Below are 19,826 nucleotides of genomic sequence, written 5' to 3' on the forward strand. Positions count from 1 at the left end.
AAAGGCCCTGATGTTGGGAAAGACTGAAGACAGGAGGAGAAGGGGGCAGCAGAGGATGAAATGGTTGGATAGCATCACTGACTCAATAGACATGAGTTTTTGCACAAACTCCAGGAGATAGTGAAGGACAGGGAAGCCTCTGTGCTGCAGTTCATGGAGTTGCAGAGTCAGACATGACTTAGCAACTGAACAACAACAACCACGTACAGGTATATTGTTAGATGTTACCTTGTGACTCATTAGGATATCCAAGTTAGTCTCTTTGTAGCAAATCAGCAACATAAGGGGAAGAAGAAAAGAAAATGAAGTCTAAGTACCTCACTGCCTTCTTGCTTTTTCTCAAGTTCCTGAGTCATTTTTATTTTGGAGGGTGATGTGGAGGATTAAGTGGATTTTGCAAGATTAGTTGGGAAGACCAGCCTAGAAGGGCAGTGATGTTATAGGACATCTGGTAAGAGCTTAGCAGCAGTTCTGTTAACCAGCAGCTGTTGCTACAGAATGGTCCAGAACTCAATGTTTCCATCATACTGACCTGAATTATTGGTTCTAATGAGGAACTCTTTTGAGTGAGCTTCTGTCAAAATATGGAACTGATCAACCTTATTTTCTTAATAATGATGAACAGCAGCTATTCAGTAGAAAGAAAGAAAAAAAAAACACCCAACCCCCTGAATCGTACTTTAGACCCTCTGAAGATCCGCTGAATACAACCCACTGTCCAAAAGTACAAGGGAAAGTGTTTAGACTGTATTTTATCTGCCCACTGTGGCTATCCAAATTTAGTAAGCTTCATAGAACACAGAGATCATCCAGTAGCCTTATTTTACAGATAAAATGCAGTCTCCTAGAGCCCAGGCTCCAGTCCAGAGCAGTCCTTGATGGGGTGGGAATTGTGAGGTTTCATTCTCCTCTGTATCCAGGAACAACTAGCACGGCATTCAGTGCAGCCACAGATACACTGCAGACATGTGTAAGTGGGCCATAATGACTTTTTAATTGGTAACATTAATCAAATAACTATCATTTCTGGTAAAACTGCTCTCAGAAGCTGGTAGGTAGAGAATGTGTTCTATCCCAAAGAGGGACATTGGCAACAGAACCAAATGCAAAGGGACATGTAAAATAGAACCAACAAGGAGATTCAAGCTGAAGCGGAGCTAGCTTCTTCACCATCTCAGATACAGTTGAGCTCACAATCAGTAAATTACACTTTCTCATGTGGCTTTCCAAGTGGTAATACTGACTCACAGTGGGAAATGGAGGCCTGGCCTTGTTCAAACTTCCAACTATGAATTCAAAGAGACACGAGTGTGAGAACAAGAGTACATGGGTCGTCCGCCCTCCATTAGCGGCAAGAGGGGAAAGATAGCGTGGGTATGGGAGTTCTGCCACGTCACTTCTGTGGATCTGGGTGGGGTCTTCAGGACTGAGCAACCGTCCAGGTTCTCAGCCCTCATGTCTTGTCTCCCTGTCTGTCCTTTTCAGGTTCCACCCTGCAGTCCATCATCTGCTCCAACGACGCACTCTTCTACTTTGTCTTCTTCTACCCTTTCCCCATCTTTGGCATCCTTATCATCACCATCCTGCTGGTGCGCTTCAAGAGCCGGAACTCCAGCAAGAACTCCGAGGGGAAGAATGGGGTGCCCCTGTTGTGGATCAAGGAACCACACCTCAACTACTCCCCCACTTGCCTGGAGCCCCCCGTGCTCAGCATCCACCCAGGAGCCATAGACTAAGGGGCCTTCAGGTGATCAGAAACCACGGAGGAGCTGAGGCTCTCCTCGCTGCATCTTGCTCTACCACCAGACAGCGGACAGCACCCGACCTGTGGGGCGCTCTCGCAGAACACAGTCAGACTTCAGAAGTGTTCAGAGTCGCCCATCTGTCAGAGGCAGACTGCCTCTAGGTGGCAGTCTTGGTCGGTTAGCTATTTTCGAGCAGATGGCGCCATCCTGCCAGTTAGGTTTCTTGTTTTTGTTTTTGGTAATGTGGTGAGTAGCTCCCGGTGCCACGTCTACTCGCTGGTTTATATAGTATTCTCAGATATAGATGTTACAGGGGTTCTTATTCTTTGTAAGGGACTCTTTTTCAATCCCTTTGGTTTACCCTTTTTGGATTCCATGATGTTGTGGATGAATTACTCTGAAATACAACTGATGGCAAAAGGAAGGACAGACTTTATAGCGCGAAGGACTCTCTTCCAAGGCTTTTTTCATTTTTGCACACTTGAAAATGCCACCCATGGATCAAAATATACTCCAAATTTTTTACTTCCTTAAGGAGACTTGAAAATTATGTGTAGTATGGGCCCAATTTGTATCTTATCTTTTCCCTCAGCTGGAGTTGTTGGAACCACTTTGTAGTCAAGATGAAAGCATTGAATTTAGCTTCAAAGAACTGTGTATGTACAAGATAAATCCTGCGTATAAACCCCACTAGGAGTAGATAGTGCCCAGCCCAGCCTATCTGTCTGGAGGGGGGCAATAGGCTTCATCCTATCCTTGCCAAAAAATAAGCAGACTTGGCTGGAGACAAGTCAGAAGCTCTGAACAGTACACACTTTGCAGGTTAAAGTGGGCAGAAGGTTACTTTTAGCAGCTACTGACTTTCAGATTGATCAAAGTCAGCAATTAGTGAAAGAAGGAAATAAGGGTGGTTGTTGGCTTGGTCTGTTCTGCAAGGGCAGTCTCTGATAACTGTTAGCAGGTGGGCTTTTGTTTCCAGGTGCTTTATCAAACTCTTAAGGGCAAGTGGCCAGTGAGCCTGGAAAGGGGCCAGCAACTGAGCTGAATACACGGGGCCCAAGCAGCCACCACATCCACCATCAGAAGGCACAGGGGCCGGCTGACAGCTTAGGTTCATGAACACTGGGACAGTAGCCAGCAGTGATTTCCAGAGCCTGGCATTGGACAACAGGGAGGAATAACTACCTCCCTGGAGGTATGAAGACTACGTTTTCCTTCTTCCTTCTGACCACATCTTTCTCAAAGATATTGATGTCTTTATTCTTCGCCATTTGACCTGCATCTCACTGCCATAAGAATATCTGCCCAGGGGAAGCCCAGATGCAGCCCTTTGTGATCCTTATGGATTACTCCATCTCAGCAGAACGTGATCACATGCATGGACTTTGTACCCTCCCCTTTCTTAGATCTTATTTGTGGCTTTAGGTGATTTGGTTGTTTGTTGTTGACTTTTTATTTGGATGACCCTTAAAGCCTGGTGAAGCCAATGTCACCTGTTATTTTTCACTTGTTGGGCAAGATCCTGGGCTCCGGAGCATCCTCAGTTGCAAGTGCTTCCTTTTGCTCGCTCCATGAAGATGTTTTTGTTTTTTTTTCTTTTGCCTGGCTTCCTCATACTTTGCTGGCCACAAGTGCCGTCTCCCTTCCTTATGAACTTGCAGCTTGAATCCCAAGGGAGAACCTACTTGGGGAAAAGTGTCCAGGAGTTCTGGAACTAAATCTAACCCGAGAGATTAGCGTGGAACCCAATCCTGAGGCTGAACAGATGCCAGGGGAGGCTGTGGGATTCCAGGCCACGTGGATGCTGATCCTTACCTGGGTGCTTGGCAGGTGCTTTGATGTGTCATAGCCAAGGGGAAGCAACGCCGTTGCCTGGCTGTTTTCTGAAGGGCTTACATAGGCTGCGTTCTCTCCCTCCCGGATACACCAGTCCTCTCCCGCGACTCTGTGTAGGCACCACCACCTTAATCCCACCAATGCCTCACATGCTCATCCCCGTTTCTTGTGCTGCATCAACGCTATAGAGGTACAGAACAGGCGCAGTGGTGAGGAAATAAGATGGCCTTTGGCTCCATTTCTTCAGATTGGGGTGTGCGCTTTCGATGGGAAATTGCTGGCCCTGCATTTATAGACTGAGTCAACATGAGAAGATGATGTACTTTCCATCCGTCTGAATGGAAAGATGCTGGAGGGCTGGCTGGAACTGGGACATGTAATGAAGACTTGAGTTTGAATAGGTTTACGGAAAAAAGAAAAGCCAGTGCTGCACATAAGTAAGTGAAGCACTTGCAGGAGATTTGAAAGGAAAAAAGAAACCGAAGCCAGTATTTTAATAATTGTCTTTTTTTTTTTTTTTCTCTTGTGCATTTTCTATTGGGCCAGGGGGTACCATCAAAGGGTGAGCTTTTCTGCTTTCTATGAAAATCCCAAGGACCTTCTTTTTTGGCCATTTCTGTGGATATGTGGCATCTGCTGAGTGGTAATGCTGGCCTCCAGTGGCTGGGAGACCTCATTGCAAGTTGCCTACAGGAGAGACCCAGAGAGGAACGGCCAACAGTTCTGTTGACTTATCTGCATCTACAATATTGTATTAATAAAAACCAACACTGTGCTAGGCCCATTCCAGGACATGGCTATGACCACACCCTCTTTCCCTAGGGGGTTTCTGTAGCAAGTTTTCATGTTTTTTTTTCAAACAATGGTTTCTCTGCGTTTACTGTTGAAGAAAAAAAAAAGTAGGGTAGACAGACTACCCATGCATGATGTAGAGAGCTGTTGATTTGTTTTTTGTTTGTTTTTTTTAAAAGAAAACTATTTGTAAGATGTTGCACTAAAATGTTTTATATACACTTCAGAGACCTGTAGTAAATTATGTTGAAAATACGGCTGTTTATATTGACTGAGTCCACTGTCCTTCTTTCTCGTCACTTAATCAGCCACTCTTCTCTCTGGAACTGTGCCCTGGGGGCCTGGAGTTCTGCCCCTGACATTGGCTTGCTAAACTCAGGGTTTGTGAATTGTGGCCTTTATTATCACACCCCACCCCCAGCCCAAGTGGCACCTTTGTATACAGGATAAAAAGCAACCCTTCCTCAAGACACTTTACTGTCGGCTGCTAAAAAATGTATATTTATATATATATATATATATACACACACACACATATACATATGTATATTTGACAGAGTAAATGTATGTGTATGTATGTACATATGTGTGTATACACACACACACACACTCACACACACACACACACACACACACACACACACACACACATAGGGCTTCCCAGGTGGCACTGGTGGTAAAGAACCACCTGCCAATGCAGGAGATGCGAGATGTGGGTTCAGTCCCTGGATTGGGAAGACCCCCTGGAGAAGAAAATGGCAATCCACTCCAGTATTCTTGCTGGGATAATCCCATGGACAGAGGAGCCTGATGGGCTATAGTCCATGGGTCACAAAGAGTCCAACATGACTGAGCATGCACAAGCATACATACGTAGACATCTACCCTGACTGTCAAGACCAGAGTCGTCTTGACATACCCAGAGGCCAGATGGGCCAGCTCAGAATCTAGCTTTCTTTTGGGTGGGGGTGGGTGGGGTAGAAGTGGGGAGACAGGACATGGCAAGAGGAAACTGATAGAAGAGCAGGGGCTGGGGACAAACTTCTGCTTGGACTTGACAGCAGGACCTCACCACCTTCCTCCAACTCTAGTACTGTCCTAACCACAAAATGCTTAGCACACCTCTTCCAGGACAGAAGAAAACCCAAGAGCTGTGGGTTCCTGTGCAGTGAGCCCACACAGCACACCCATCTCTGTTCCCTGCACAACTCAAATGGGAGGTTTGGGGGTGGGGGGAGTTCACCACATCTGCAAATTGGGAAGAATGACAGCATGATGAAGGCTCCAGCAGCGACACGTGGTGAGTCAGAACCCAACTGTAATTCTTCAAAATTCACACAATGTGCCGAAGGAACTAGATGGAGGTAAAGAGCAAAAGGAGGTACTTCCTTTTTTTTTTTCTTTTCTTTTTAAAACTCAGGCCTTTCAAAGGCTTTTAATATGTGCTTTCCTCTGCTCCCCAGCCCCATTTGCTGCATGCTTATCAACTTCTTGCAGCTGCTGGCTTGGCCAGGAGTTGAAATGTGACTGTTTATCTCTTGGGTACCCAGAATGGTTCCATGTTAAGTCTTATGTATTATTTTCACCTAATTTTCTCCTAATGCTATCTTTTTTGCTGGGGAACATTTGAAAAAGGGAAACAGAATATTACGGAATAAAAATTACCCCGACACATACACACACCCTCTTGGTGCTAATCTGCCCAGTGTTTATTTAAATAAAGTGAACGTACACTTCCACATGGGGGCAAGGACCATTTTCATGTATGCAGGATTAGGAGCAGTGTTTTGCTCTGTCTGTCTAGGACTCCTAAGCTTCCTGGGTGTGGTTCCGAGTTTGGCAGGAACTAGAGCCAGAGAACCAGAGGATAACATGCTGGGAAGAGCAGCAGCCCATCCATGCCACACAAGCAGACTGAACAAGCCCTCCTTTCTTCTAGTCCATGATTCTTTACAGTGACAAGCAGATAAAACTGGACCTCTCCACACCGGTCACAGGATGTAAAACACATCCAGTTCTCAGTAGATGGATAGGGCCTTTTTGGCCATCTGCCTGATGCATTGCAGGTCCAGCCTTTCTGAGCCACGTTTGATTTATCAAGTCTGCTACTAGGCATATATCTAAAGCGTATATCTAAAAATGTTTGTTGGAACCACAGCATGTCTCTTAATGAAAGAACTGACATCATTCATTTGGCCAGAGACATGGCCAACCAAGGAAGACTTAATGAACCATTCCTTACTTGGTACCTGGAGACCATGACCTGGGGATGCTTCCCAGCCCCAGGTGACTTGGTGGTCCTTTACTCAGAGGGGGTCCCTGCTCAGAGGGGGTTGACAGGTTTCGCTGGCCCAGTCCAAACAGCAGTATAGCTGCCCATCCTATATGAAAGGGTAAGAGTGGTGCTTTGGACTTAAGCTTGGTTGGACTCCCAGTTCTCTGCCTTGCTGTGTGTCCTTGGGCAAGTCATTTACCTTCTCTGAGCCTCGGTTTCCTAATCTGTGAAAACAGGGACATCAATGTTAAACTGAATTCTTACCAGCCCAGAGTAGAGGAGAAACTTGACTTCACTTTCTGTGCTACACACTGTACCTGCCTTATGTTCCAGGTTATCTTCAGATGATAGGGAATGCCTAAGGGTAGCTTAGGTATGGTACATTGGTCCCAGAAATTTCACAGACATAGACAACTTTTACAGTTTCATGGCCAATTTAAGAAATAATTTATGGATACTTACAGTGTAGTTGAAGTATCTTGAGTGGTTTTGGGGTCCCCACCTGAGGATGATGGCAATCACAGCAAGAATAAAGCACATTTCCACTCTTTCACAACTGGCAAACAGGTTGGTGTTTGTTAGGACAACAGAGAATCCAGTTCATGAGTTCAGTTCAATGGGAGGAGTTTCCTGCTTACATGGTAAGGAAGAGTCCCCTGAGCCACAGTGGCTGAGCAGAGGTCACTCTGGCGCTTCTATCTGAAAGAAAGGGAGCTGTCAGGGAGGCCCATGCCAGGAGCTGGTTCTGGGAATACAGTAGTAACTGAATCAGCAGGTGGATTTGAGGCCAGAGGACTAGCCAAAAAGATGGAGAGTGCAAGTGCCCACTGCAGCTTGAGGGACAGAGATTTGGGGAGGCCAAACACTGAGGGAGTGAACAGCTCTGACTCCTCACCCTGAGGGCAAGTCCACCGTTGAGAAGGAGGAAGAGTGAAACAAAGCAAATGGAGAAGGGAGAAACCCGAGGCTGGAAATCCCAGCTCCGAGTAAGGGAGTGCTGTGGTGGGAGTCAGTCTTAAGGAAAAGATGACTGCACCGGAATGAGGAAAGATAGGCACTTGAGAGGGGTGGGGAGGCTGGCGCTGCACCAGGGAACGCTACACATCCTAGCAGCTGTCTAACACGTCCCGTTTCCTTTCGTTTTAATATTTGAGGAAAGAGTGGTTCAAAGAGGCTGTTCTATCTAGAGTCATAAAAGGGGAGTGTGTGTGCTACTTGCTCAGGCGTGCCCGACTCTTTGCGACCTCATGGACTGTAGCCTGCCAGGTTCCTCTGTCCATGGGCCTCTCCAAGCAAGAACACTGGAGCGGGTTGCCGTTCCCTTCTCCAGGGGAATCTACCCGACCCAGGGATCGAACCTGGATCTCCCGCACTGTGGGCACGTTCTTCACCGTCTTAACCGGCAGGTAAAACTTCTGCGCGGCTGCAGCTGCTCCAAAGCGCTGAAAGAATAAAGCGCTTCGGAACCTCCGTGTCCCACCAGGGTTCTCCTCTCACCTCCCGACCAGGGGGGCGCAGCGTTCGGGAAGCGACAGTCCGATACCCCCAGCTGCTGCGGGGGCGCCTCCATCGCGCTCCAGATGCCAAGGAAAAGCGCGGGAGGAACGAGGATAACCCTGGTTGTAGAAACGCACGCCACTTTTGCTAAAGAGCTCCACAGAGCAAAGCGGGTAGCGGCGGAATGGCAGGAACGACTGGGACCCGAACCGAGTCCGCGAGAAGAGGAAAGGAGCGGCTCCCAGACTGCATCCGGTGCCAGCCCGCCGCGCGGGAGGCGGGGCGCGCGAGGCGGGGCGGGGCGCGGCGCACAGTGGGGCCGGCCCTCCGGCAGGCCGAGTTGTGCCGCTGCGGCCCATTAGCAGAAACTGCCCGGACCGCCATGGCCGCAGGGAGCGCCCCTGGGTGGGCCGTGGGGGCCCTTGGAGTGGTCTGCCTGTTCCTCAAATTGGGTGAGTGGAGGCCTCCTCCGGGAGCCCACGGGGACCGGGAGCGCGAGGTGTCAGTGGCCCCCGGGCTCCGGGCCCGGTGGACGGGCGCGGCCCAAGGCGGCTGCAAGTTCGGGTGGCGAAGGTGGCGGGGGGCACGTGCGCGGGACCTGGTCGTGTCATCCACAAATCACCGTAGGGTGATCAGTTAAGAAACTTGCTCCTCAGGCTCTGAGGTCTGGGAAAAAGAAACCAGACTCCGGCTCGTTCACTTCCCCTGCGCGCTTTCCACCCTTTGGGAATCTTTCTTAACTCCCACGACCCCTGACCCCCGCTTGTCTTCCACCCCGTGTTCTTCTGGAAGGGGTGCCTTTTCTGCGCGACCCCAGTGACTAAGTTACTACTTCCCGAGGCGCCATCGTCCAGAACTTGAGCACATCTTTTTTCTTTTTTACTGCTTCCGCAGCCTGCGAGCTTGTCCGGGGCGGGCCTCCACTGGCAGTGGATCGCGCTGTGTGCGCGCGCGCCGGCTCCTTCGCTGGGGTGGGCGCGCCGCGGCCAAGGCCAAGTGCAACCGCGCCTGTCCCGCGGCCGCGCCCTGGCTGATGGCGGTGGTTGAGAATCGCCTCGCAGCAGGAAGCAGAGGGCCTCGATTCGGAGTTTCTAAGTAGTGTGGCTGGTGCTGCTTCCCCTCCCTTCCGAACAGAAAATGACGAACGCGTTGAGTGTCTAGGACTATGGTCATCCTTTTCACACTTCTTCAGTTAAATCGTCACGACAGCCCCATAAGATAGGTATCTTTGTCTTCATTTTTTTACCTCCTCACCCACATTATCAGCCTCTCCCCACACAGGCCCCTAGTTAAGTCATAGCCAAACCCCTGGAGCATAGTAACAGCTCCCTTAACTAGCACTTGGAATCCCCCTGCTGTTCCTTTAGCACACACACCTGATCAGCCTTTCCTCTCCTCTCTGCCTTCAGAGTGTATTGAGTGCCTGTTGGATGCATGCATCTATGGAATACAACCTGGGGGTGTGGGTTGTGGGGCTCGACATATGCTCAAATGTACCTACAATGTAAAGCACAAAAGTAAATGTTGTAAGAGAAGTAAATATAAAGTGCTGCGGGCGTGCAAAGGGAAGACAGCCACATCTTTGGTGAAATCAAATATCTTCCATGAAGCAGAAACTTCCTGGAAGGGAGGGAGTTTGAACCTAGCCTCCGAGGACAGGTGGTATCATGCCATGATGTGGGAAAAGATGCCAGGAGGAGGAGATCAAGAAAGAAAGAGGAGAGTGTAAACTTTGGCAGTAGGGCGCCATCAGTGTCCCTGGAGAGTCAGTGTGCCGGTGGGATCTTGAGGCCCCATGGGGTACCCCGAAAGTCCCCTTTGGGAGCTGGGATTCTCTCCTGCAGGCAAAGGAGACCTGTTTCTGGGCCTGACAGGAGCAGACCCATCCTCTTAGAATAATCTGGCAGCAATGAAGAGAAAAGCTTGTAGTTGAGAGGGATTGGAGGCAGAGGGGCCAGGACAGGTACCATCACAGGCCCCAAAGGCTGTGAGGGTTTCACGGGCCACAGGTGTCAGCATGAGGAAGAAGCACATACTGAGCTTGAATGGATGAGGTAACTCCTTCAGATGTGCGGGTCTCTCCCTGGTCTCAGAACGCACCTTTGGCCACCGCTGCCTGTTGCTATGCTCTTTTCCACGGAAAACTCAGTCTACCCATCTAGCCACACCTCTTCTAGGAAGACTCTCTAAACAGTCCCCTCATGGTGGTCTCTCCCACCTAATTCATTTATTTATTCAGAGGTCATTTGGTTCTGCAAGCATGAATATTACCTTCTCTGAATAGGCTTTGCGCTAAGGGAAACTCGATAGCTCTGCAGATAGTGAGCCCTTTGGGTACCAAGCTGGTCTCAGTGGGGAAAGCTGCCTAACAGTGATGAACAGTATTGGAGCTCAGACCCTGGCCCTGCCCCTCACGGTTAAAAACTTCTCTAAGTTACCTCACTTCTCTGTGACTCTGTATCTTTGCCTTCGAAGAGAGAGCACCATACACGTGAGAGAAAGGATACTAACATCTGCTTCATAGAATGATTGTGAGCATCAGTCATTCAGCACGTCCTTACTGTCAGCTCTGTGTCAGCACAGGGAAGCTTACCATTATTAGAGTGGGGGAGAGACAGTGAAGAAAGAAGGCAGTAAATGTGTAGTTGTTGGGTGGTGGTGAACATTTACTAATACAGAGATTAGTAATGCAGAACAAGGGAAATGGAAGTGGTTAATAGTTCTTACTAATTTTCTTAAATTTTGGAAAACTTAAAATCTTTAGAATAGTTCCAAAAACAGTACAGTGAACACTTGCACACCTTTCTCCTTGAATCACCAGTTATTAACATTTTATCACATTTGGTTTACTTCTCTCTCTTTATAGAGACAAACACGCACACCTACCCAGTTACTTTTTTGTTGTTGTTTGCTAAACCATTTGAGAATTGCAGCTCTTACAACACCTTAACCCTAAATATTTCAACATAGGTCTTGTAAGAATAATATGTCTCCAGTAAGCCCTGGCATCATTTTCAGAGTCAGGAAGTATAGCATTGATAAAAGACTGTTTTCAGATGGGCTCCAGAAGCCAGTCCTGGATCATACATCAAGCTTGGTACTCGTGCCTGTTTGTGCTGTGTTATACTTAGTCGCCCAGTCCTGTCCGACTCTTTGTGACCCCAAGGACTGTAGCCTGCCAGGCTCCTCTGTCCATGGGGATTCACCAGGCAAAAATACTGGAGTGGGTTGCCATGCCCTCCTCCAGGGGATCTTCCTGACCTAGGAATTGAACCAGGGTCTCCTGCATTGCAGGCAGATTCTCTACCAGCTGAGCTACCAGGGCAGCCCCATGCTTTTTTAATCCTCTTGAATCTAAAAATCTAAACTGTTGCCAACATTTTTCTTTTTTTAAACTTTATGACATTGCTCTTTTTGAAGGGTCTGGACAAGTTGTTTTATAAAAATGACCCTCCGTGTTGGGGTGCATGCTTAAATTCTGATGTGGACTTTCTGAGCACAGGTATGCATCTCATCAGGGTGCATCAGATGCAGTCCATTTGCTTGATTATCAAAGATGTTAATGTCGATTGTTTGGTTAAGGTGAGGTCCATCAGATTTCTCTCTTGTAGAGGCAAGTAAATAGAAGTTAGGTGGGCTCAGTTCCTAACCATTTCAATAAAGTGAATATCGCAATAAAGCAAGTCATATGAGTTTTTTTATTTCCTAGTGCATTTAAAAATGACATTTACATTATACTGTAGTCTAAGTGTGCCATAGCACTGTGTCTAAGAAAATGTACATACCTTAATTAAAAAAATAATTTATTGCTAAAAAATGCTGACTCCTATCTGACAATGCAGAGTTGCCACAAAACTTCAGTTTGTGTAAAAAGCACAGTATCTACAAAGTGCAATAAAATGCAGCATAATAAAATGAGGTATGTCTGTAATATGTGATTCATTAAGTAACACTTAGAGATTGAATATCCTGTTCTCCAACAATCTTTCACCCAGTGTTTTAGCACCTAGTGACCATTCTTCCCCGAGTCCATTATCACTAAATTGTTGCAGATGGCAATTTCCTATCCGTATTTGTCTATATACTTTATTAACAATCTTCAGTAACAAAGAGCTTTTGCACCTCCCTTTTTATTTCATGTTCTAGTACTAGTAAGGACTCATGGGTATCATTTTTTTTTTTTTTTGCGTGGGTATCATTTAAGATAGCATTCCTGTCATTATCCATTCTGATGCTTGGTGATTCTGAATTTGGTCACTGGGAACCCCTCCAAGCTTCAGTTTTGAGCACTTCCCTCCTTACTGGCATAGAAAGATGTTCTGGACTCATTTTGTACCTTTCCTGCCTCAGCCTTGGACTCATTAGATTCCCTTTTTCTTTTAGTGGGGAATAATATTTAGAATTTAAGATCTGGGTGCTAGATGTGCTTAGGGCTTCCCAGGTGGCTCAGTGGTAATGAGTCCGCCTGCTAATGAGGAGACCTAAGAGACACGGGTTTGATCACTGGGTTGGGAAGACCCCCTGGAGAAGGAAATGGCAACCCACTCTAGTGCTCTTGCCTGGGAAACCCCATGGACTGGAGGAGCCTGATGAGCTACAGTCCATGGAGTCTGGAAGAGTAAGACGTGACTGAGCAATTGAGCACACACGCTCTAGGTGTGCTCAAAGCTCCTGAAGTCACAGCTTCTAGGCCCTGTCAGTTCTCAGAGCTAGGAAATAGCTTTCACAAAGTCATGCGTTTATCTTGTAACCACAAAGTAATCCAACAATTCAGTTCTTCTGTTTCCTCCCTGTTCTGTATTAGTATCTTCCTTCACTACAGTGAGAATTCTATTCTTAGTAGCGTTAGTATATTTGCCTAATCTCCATTAAACACAAACTAGTTCCATAATTCCTGTGCCAATACTACTACCAAGCAAAAGTTTTACTAAATATAGTTCAAAATTTTTATTCTTCCATATATTCCACTAAATATGTACAGAACACTGTATTTTCAAGTTACTTGAATTAATTCTTAATTTTTCTCCTGTGTGGTTGTGTTATCAAATGGATACATAGTTACATCAATGTATTTCTATCTATTCAATTTTAGGGTTTCCCCCCTCAATTTAATTTTAAAATATGGAAGCTGTTAACAGGGTTCAAATCAAAACCAAACACAGCTGGCCTTCCATATTTGCAGGTTCTGCCTCTGTGGATTCAACCAGCCACAGATCGGGAATATTCAGGAAAAAAAATCCATAAAATCTCAAAAAGCGAAACTTGAGTTTGCTGTATTCTGACAACTATTTAAATAGCATTTATGTTGTATTTGGATGGCATCACCGACTCAATGGACATGGGTTTGGGTGGACTCCAGGAGTTGGTGATGGACAGGGAGGCCTGGCAAACTGCAGTTCATGGGGTTGCAAAGAGTCGGACACGACTGAACGACTGAACTGAACTATGTTGTATTTACAATTATTCAAGTAGCATTTACATTGTATTAGATATTACAAGTAATCTAGAGATGATTTAAAGTACATGAGAATATGTGCATAGGTTACTGTGCCGTTTTTATGTAAGGGACTTCAGCATCCTCAGAGTTTGGTATCCGCTGGGATCCTGGAACCAATACCCTGTGGATACTGAGGGATATCCATTTAAAAAATGCTCAGAAATTCTATTCCATCCCTCTGTCTCCCCCCACAACTTATCATTTGTTTGTTTTTGTCTTTCCTGTTTCTTTTTGTAGATACAAACAAATACATACGTTTGTTTCTAACTTCCTCTTTCAAACAATAGGTAACATACTCAATGTACTCTCTTATAAATGTTGTTTTTGTCACTTAACCACATGTCTGGAAAATCATTACATATTAGTTCAAGGAAATCATCCTCTTTTTTTTTTTTTTTTTTTTTTACAGCTGCATAGTGCTCTGTGGGGTGGAGGAATGATATTTCATTCAGTCGCTCTCTGGTAGTTAGTACTTGATGTCGTGTAGTCAGAGGAGGTCTCTTTAAAAGGGAAAACAGTTGAGTGTAGACTTAGAAGGAAGTGATTGAGCAGGCCAGGTGACTGGGAGAGTAGTATTCCAGACAGAGAGGATGGCAGCAAAAACCCTGAAATAGGTTTCAAACATTTAAGGAACTTCGAGGAGACCACCGTGCTGGAGAGTAAATAGGAAATTAAATTGTACAAGTAGTCAGGGCTGGATTCTAAAGATAAAGTTTTGTGGGCCCCTAAAGACTAACTTTTTAAATTCCCAGTGATGTAGGAAGTCTCAGAGAGTTTTGAACAGGAGTGAAATTGTGATGACTTGAGTGTTTAAATGAATTATTCTGGATGCTGGGTAGAGAATCGTCCTTGCTGATGAAAAAGGAAAAGCAGGGAGACCAGTTAGGAGGCTGTGGGAACAATGACTAGCTATGTGGGGTGAGGAATAGGAACTGTCAGGGTGTGTTTTGAAGGCTGGGCTGGCAGGATTCAGCAGTGGAGTGCATCCGTTGGGTAGCATGTGGACAGGACCTAGGCAGTGCTGGGCGAGTAGCAAGCTCAGAAATAGGAACTGTTGTGTTTGCTCTTATTAACAGAGCTTGCCTTCTTCTGCTCTTGTTGACCTAATCTCTCCAACTTGATTTTAGATCCTTGTACACAGGAACCAAGTCATATAATACTTAATAAAATGTCTCTTTCATTGATTTATTTTAGTATTTTTAACAGTACAGATTGTTAAATCTGAACATTAGATGGTAAAGTATTGGTCAAACATTTCTCCATTTTAAATTCTTATGTTCTCTCACACTGTTATGTGCGTGTGTGATAAGTCGCTTCAGGCGTGTCCAACTCTTTGCGACCCTATGGATTGTAGCCCACCAGGCTCCTCTGTCTATGGGATTTTTCAGGTAAGAGTACTAGAGTGGGTTGCCATGCCTTTCCCCAGGGGATCTTCCTGACCCAGGGATTGAACCTGCGGTTCCTTTGGCTCCTACATTAGCAGGTGAATTCTTTTACTGCTGAGCCACTGGGAAGCTCATTGTTATATGAGACTTATTCATACACTTTGTTTGACTTAAGGTTTGGAGAGTCTGTGTGTTTTTATTTAGGAAAGATAATTCAAGTCAAAATAATGTTGTGTAATCCTATTTAAAAAAACCCAACTAGCTCCAGTACTATAATGGGGTGGATATAATAGTTGCCATGAATTAAGCACATGCTCTGTGCCAAGTGTTGTGCTTAGAGTTTTAAGTTTTTGTTTTCATTTAATTGTTGTACTAGTTTTATAAGGTAGCGACTGTTAAAGAGGAGAAAAATAGTTGAGGTATGTTGAGTACCATGTCAAAGTTCACACAGCAGAGAAGTGATAGAACCCGCTAGCACTTGCTCCATGACTCAAAGTCCATGTATTTCCAACCCAAGAATAGATTACCACCTTTTCCACCCTGCACCATGTGACTTGCGGGATCTTTCCCCAACCAGGGACTGAATCTGGTCAAGGCAGTCAAAGCCTAGAATCCTAACTGCTAGGCCACCGGGTAGTCCAGATAGGCAACTTTTTGATGATTGGTATAGCCATAGTTGATATCTTATAACATGTATATATTGCCCAATGTAATATTGTCATGTCAACACATGTCAAAGCATGTAAAATGATATAAGACAGCTAATTACCAATCACATAGATTGTATTCAATATTGTAATCTACAATACAGGGGTGGAGGAACTTTCTTTGGGCCATGGAATTAAGAATGGGGATTTATTTATGTATTCATTTATTAATATTTTGCCATAATTATACTGTTTTATACATCCACACTTTACTCCTAAATGCTTTGGCATAAACCCAATAACATAATATTTATAAATTAACAATATTTTGTTAATATTGAATTTTGTTAGTATTGAAATTAACAGTAATTTCATAATATCACTTAACTTCTACTCTTATTCAGATTCCTTCAATTGTCACAAGAATGTCTTTTAAAATACCAAGATCTAATCAACTTTCACGTTTTTGCATTTGCTGCTTTTTTTTTTTAATCTTTGACAGGTATCTTTTAGGAATTTTGAAAACGACTTACAACTACTTTTAAAGAACTGGATCTGGGGTTTTGTTTTGTCGCCCTTTTACTATAATTTTAAAAAACTGAATTGTTTAATTGTACACCTTATTACTGTTATTTGTTTTTTCCCTTTTTTAATTGACTTACAATATTACATGAGTTTCAGGTGTAAACATAGTGGGTCAGTATTTTTATACATTACAAAATGATCACAATAAGTCTAGTTACCACCTGTCACCATAGAAAGTCATTACAGTATTATTGGCTATATTCCCTATGCTGTATATTACATCTCCATAATTTATTTTTTTTCCCATTTATTTTTATTAGTTGGAGGCTAATTACTTTACAATATTGTAGTGGTTTTTGCCATACATTGACATGAATCAGCCATGGATTTTCATGTATTCCCCATCCCTATCCCCCCTCCCACCTCCCTCCCCACCCCATCCCTCTGGGTCTTCCCAGTGCTCCAGCCCCAAGCACTTGTCTCATGCATCCAACCTGGGCTGGTGATCTGTTTCACCCTAGATAATATACATGTTTTGATGCTGTTCTCTCAAAACATCCCACCCTCGCCTTCTCCCACAGTCTAAAAGTCTGTTCTGTACATCTGTGTCTCTTTTTCTGTTTTGCATATAGAGTTATCGTTACCATCTTTCTAAATTCCATATATATGCGTTAGTATACTGTATTGGTCTTTATCTTTCTGGCTTACTTCACTCTGTATAATGGGCTCCAGTTTCATCCATCTCATTAGAACTGATTCAAATGAATTCTTTTTAATGGCTGAGTAATATTCCATGGTGTATATGTACCACAGCTTCCTTATCCATTCATCTGCTGATGGGCATCTGGGTTGCTTCCATGTCCTGGCTATTATAAACAGTGCTGCGATGAACATTGGGGTGCACGTGTCTCTTTCAGATCTGGTTTCCTTGGTGTGTATGTCCGGAAGTGGGATTGCTGAGTCATATGGCAGTTCTATTTCCAGTTTTTTAAGAAATCTCCACACTGTTCTCCATAGCAGTTGTACTAGTTTGCATTCCCACCAACAGTGTAAGAGGGTTCCCTTTTCTCCACACCCTCTCCAGCATTTATTGCTTGTAGACTTTTGGATAGCAGCCATCCTGACTGGCGTGTAATGGTACCTCATTGTGATTTTGATTTGCATTTCTCTGATAATGAGTGATGTTGAGCATCTTTTCATGTGTTTGTTAGCCATCTGTATCTCTTCTTTGGAGAAATGTCTGTTTAGTTCTTTGGGCCATTTTTTGATTGGGTCATTTATTTTTCTGGAATTGAGCCACAGGAGTTGCTTGTATATTTTTGAGATCAATCCTTTGTTGCTTCATTTGCTATTATTTTCTCCCATTCTGAAGGCTGTCTTTTCACCTTGCTTAGAGTTTCCTTTGTTGTGCAAAAGCTTATAAGTTTCTTTAGGTCCCATTTGTTTATTTTTGCTTTCATTTCCAATATTCTGGAAGGTGGGTCATAGAGGATCCTGCTGTGATTTATGTCGGAGAGTGTTTTGCCTATGTTCTTCTCTAAGAGTTTTATAGTTTCTGGTCTTACATTTAGATCTTTAATCCATTTTGAGTTTATCTTTGTGTATGGTGTTAGGAAGTGTTCTAGTTTCATTCTTTTACAAGTGGTTGACCAGTTTTCCCAGCACCACTTGTTAAAGAGGTTGTCTTTTTTCCATTGTATATCCTTGCCTCCTTTGTCGAAGATAAGGTGTCCATAGGTTCGTGGATTTATCTCTGGGCTTTCTATTTTGTTCCATTGATCTATATTTCTGTCTTTGTGCCAGTACCATACTGTCTTGATGACTGTGGCTTTGTAGTATAGTCTGAAGTCAGGCAGGTTGATTCCTCCAGTTCCATTCTTCTTTCTCAAGATTGCTTTGGCTATTCAAGGTTTTTTGTATTTCCATACAAATTGTGAAATTATTTGTTCTAGTTCTGTGAAGAATACCGTTGGTAGCTTGATAGGGATTGCATTGAATCTATAGATTGCTTTGGGTAGTATACTCATTTTCACATATTGATTCTTCCAATCCATGAACACGGTATATTTCTCCATCTGTTTGTATCCTGTTTGATTTCTTTCACCAGTGTTTTATAGTTTTCTATGTATAGGTCTTTTGTTTCTTTAGGTAGATATACTCCTAAGTATTTTATTCTTTTTGTTGCAATGGTGAATGGTATTGTTTCCTTAATTTCTCTTTCTGTTTTCTCATTGTTAGTGTATAGGAATGCAAGGGATTTCTGTGTGTTAATTTTATATCCTGCAACTTTACTATATTCATTGATTAGCTCTAGTGATTTTCTGGTAGAGTCTTTAGGGTTTTCTATGTAGAGGATCATGTCATCTGCAAACAGTGAGAGTTTCACTTCTTCTTTTCCTATCTGGATTCCTTTTACTTCTTTTTCTGCTCTGATTGCTGTGGCCAAAACTTCCAACACTATGTTGAATAGTAGTGGTGAGAGTGGGCACCCTTGTCTTGTTCCTGATTTTAGGGGAAATGCTTTCAATTTTTCACCATTGAGGGTAATGCTTGCTGTGGGTTTGTCATATATAGCTTTTATTATATTGAGGTATGTTCCTTCTATTCTTGCTTTCTGGAGAGTTTTACTCATAAATGGATGCTGAATTTTGTCAAAGGCTTTTTCTGCATCTATTGAGATAATCATATGACTTTTATCTTTCAATTTGTTAATGTGGTGTATTACATTGATTGATTTGCAGATATTAAAGAATCCTTGCATTCCTGGGATAAAGTCCACTTGGTCATGATGTATGATTTTTTAAATATGTTGTTGGATTCTGTTTGCTAGAATTTTGTTGAGGATTTTTGCATCTATGTTCATCAGTGTTATTGGCCTGTAGTTTTCTTTTTTTGCGGCACCTTTGTCTGGTTTTGGAATTAGGGTGATGGCGGCTTCATAGAATGAGTTTGGAAGTTTACCTTCTTCTGAAATTTTCTGGAAGAGTTTGAGTAAGATAGGTGTTAGCTCTTTTCTAAATTTTTGGTAGAATTCAGCTGTGAAGCCATCTGGTCCTGGGCTTTTGTTTGCTGGAAGATTTCTGATTACAGTTTCTATTTCCTTGCTTGTGATGGGTCTGTTAAGATCTTCTATTTATTCCTGGTTCAGTTTTGGAAAGTTATACTTTTCTAAGAATTTGTCCATTTCTTCCAAGTTGTCCATTTTATTGGCATAGAGCTGCTGGTAGTAGTCTCTTATGATCCTTTGTATTTCAGTGTTGTCTGTTGTGATCTCTCCATTTTCATTTCTAATTTTGTTAATTTGGTTCTTCTCCCTTTGTTTCTTAATGAGTCTTGCTAACGGTTTGTCAATTTTGTTTATCTTTCAAAAAAATCAGCTTTTACCTTTGTTGATTTTTGCTACGGTCTCTTTTGTTTCTTTTGCATTTATTTCTGCCCTAATTTTTAAGATTTCTTTCCTTCTACTAACCCTGGGGTTCTTCATTTCTTCCTTCTCTAGTTGCTTTAGGTGTAGAGTTAGGTTATTTATTTGACTTTTTTCTTGTTTCTTGAGGTAAGGCTGTAATGCTATGAACCTTCCCCTTAGCACTGCTTTTACAGTGTCCCATAGGTTTTGGGTTGTTGTGT

General features: G+C 43.8%; 2 protein-coding genes across 5 annotated transcripts in view; both read left to right on the top strand.

Annotated features, from left to right (window-relative positions):
- Positions 1–4,628, top strand: part of IGSF3 (immunoglobulin superfamily member 3) — a 111,528-nt gene extending 106,900 nt beyond the window's left edge. For all 4 annotated transcript variants that reach the window (XM_043459815.1, XM_043459828.1, XM_043459832.1 and 1 more), the window contains one exon: positions 1,486–4,628. In XM_043459815.1, coding sequence (XP_043315750.1) covers positions 1,486–1,736 — 251 coding nt within the window. In that variant the 3' untranslated portion in view covers positions 1,737–4,628. The remainder of the gene's footprint in view (positions 1–1,485) is intronic.
- A 3,686-nt stretch (positions 4,629–8,314) lies between these two features.
- CD58 (CD58 molecule) overlaps positions 8,315–19,826 on the top strand; it is a 48,349-nt gene continuing 36,837 nt past the window's right edge. Inside the window, exon 1 of the mRNA XM_043459839.1 lies at positions 8,315–8,597. Coding sequence (XP_043315774.1) covers positions 8,330–8,597 — 268 coding nt within the window. The 5' untranslated portion in view covers positions 8,315–8,329. The remainder of the gene's footprint in view (positions 8,598–19,826) is intronic.

The sequence above is a fragment of the Cervus canadensis genome, chromosome 2, assembly GCF_019320065.1.
Source record: "Cervus canadensis isolate Bull #8, Minnesota chromosome 2, ASM1932006v1, whole genome shotgun sequence".
Classification (NCBI taxonomy): domain Eukaryota; kingdom Metazoa; phylum Chordata; class Mammalia; order Artiodactyla; family Cervidae; genus Cervus; species Cervus canadensis.